Source organism: Petaurus breviceps, unplaced genomic scaffold (assembly GCF_028583685.1).
Source record: "Petaurus breviceps papuanus isolate PSGF00001 unplaced genomic scaffold, PetGlider_PUasm1.0 90808, whole genome shotgun sequence".
In the NCBI taxonomy this organism is placed as follows: Eukaryota; Metazoa; Chordata; class Mammalia; order Diprotodontia; family Petauridae; genus Petaurus; species Petaurus breviceps.
In genome coordinates, this window is record NW_027187349.1 from 16801913 (window position 1) to 16802489 (window position 577).

General features: G+C 43.7%; 1 protein-coding gene across 1 annotated transcript in view; it reads right to left on the reverse strand.

Annotated features, from left to right (window-relative positions):
- DLL1 (delta like canonical Notch ligand 1) overlaps positions 1-577 on the reverse strand; it is a 10037-nt gene that overhangs the window by 4054 nt on the left and 5406 nt on the right. The window contains exon 5 of the mRNA XM_069070477.1: positions 123-183. Within this exon, the coding sequence (XP_068926578.1) occupies positions 123-183 (61 nt within the window). The remainder of the gene's footprint in view (positions 1-122; positions 184-577) is intronic.

Below are 577 nucleotides of genomic sequence, written 5' to 3' on the forward strand. Positions count from 1 at the left end.
AGGAAGGAAGGAAGGAAGGAAGGAAGGAAGGAAGGAAGGAAGGAAGGAAGGAAGGAAGGAAGGAAGGAAGGAAGGAAGGAAGGAAGGAAGGAAGGAAGGAAAAACAGCTTTTGGAAACTCACTTGCATTCTCCAGGCTTGTCACAGAATCCATGTTGTTCATCACATCCTGGCAAGCAGATTGCTAAAAGCAAGTAAGATACACAGTAAGTTCATCCTTAAAGTACTTCCTCAAAATACTGACGGTTTCTGCTGTTTTATATTTTGAGACAAACACTCTTCCCCAGTTCAGTTAGTTAATACCAGCTGAGCTAATCTCCCCAACATGCTGTATTTATTTAGCTTGCCTAGTAACTGAGAACTTTACTTATCACTAGGGATGAGCATTCTACTTAATACAGTTGCACATAGACAAAAAAGGGCTCCGAAAACCCCAACCCCCTTTCTTTTAAGAGAGGGTCAAAAGTCTTTTCCCCCCTCTCCCCCTCCCCATTCTATGCACAAAGCTCCACCTCTTAATATCCCAGAAAGTGTGTGTAGATAAGAGTGGACAGCTGGTATGCAGGGTGCCAGGGCAA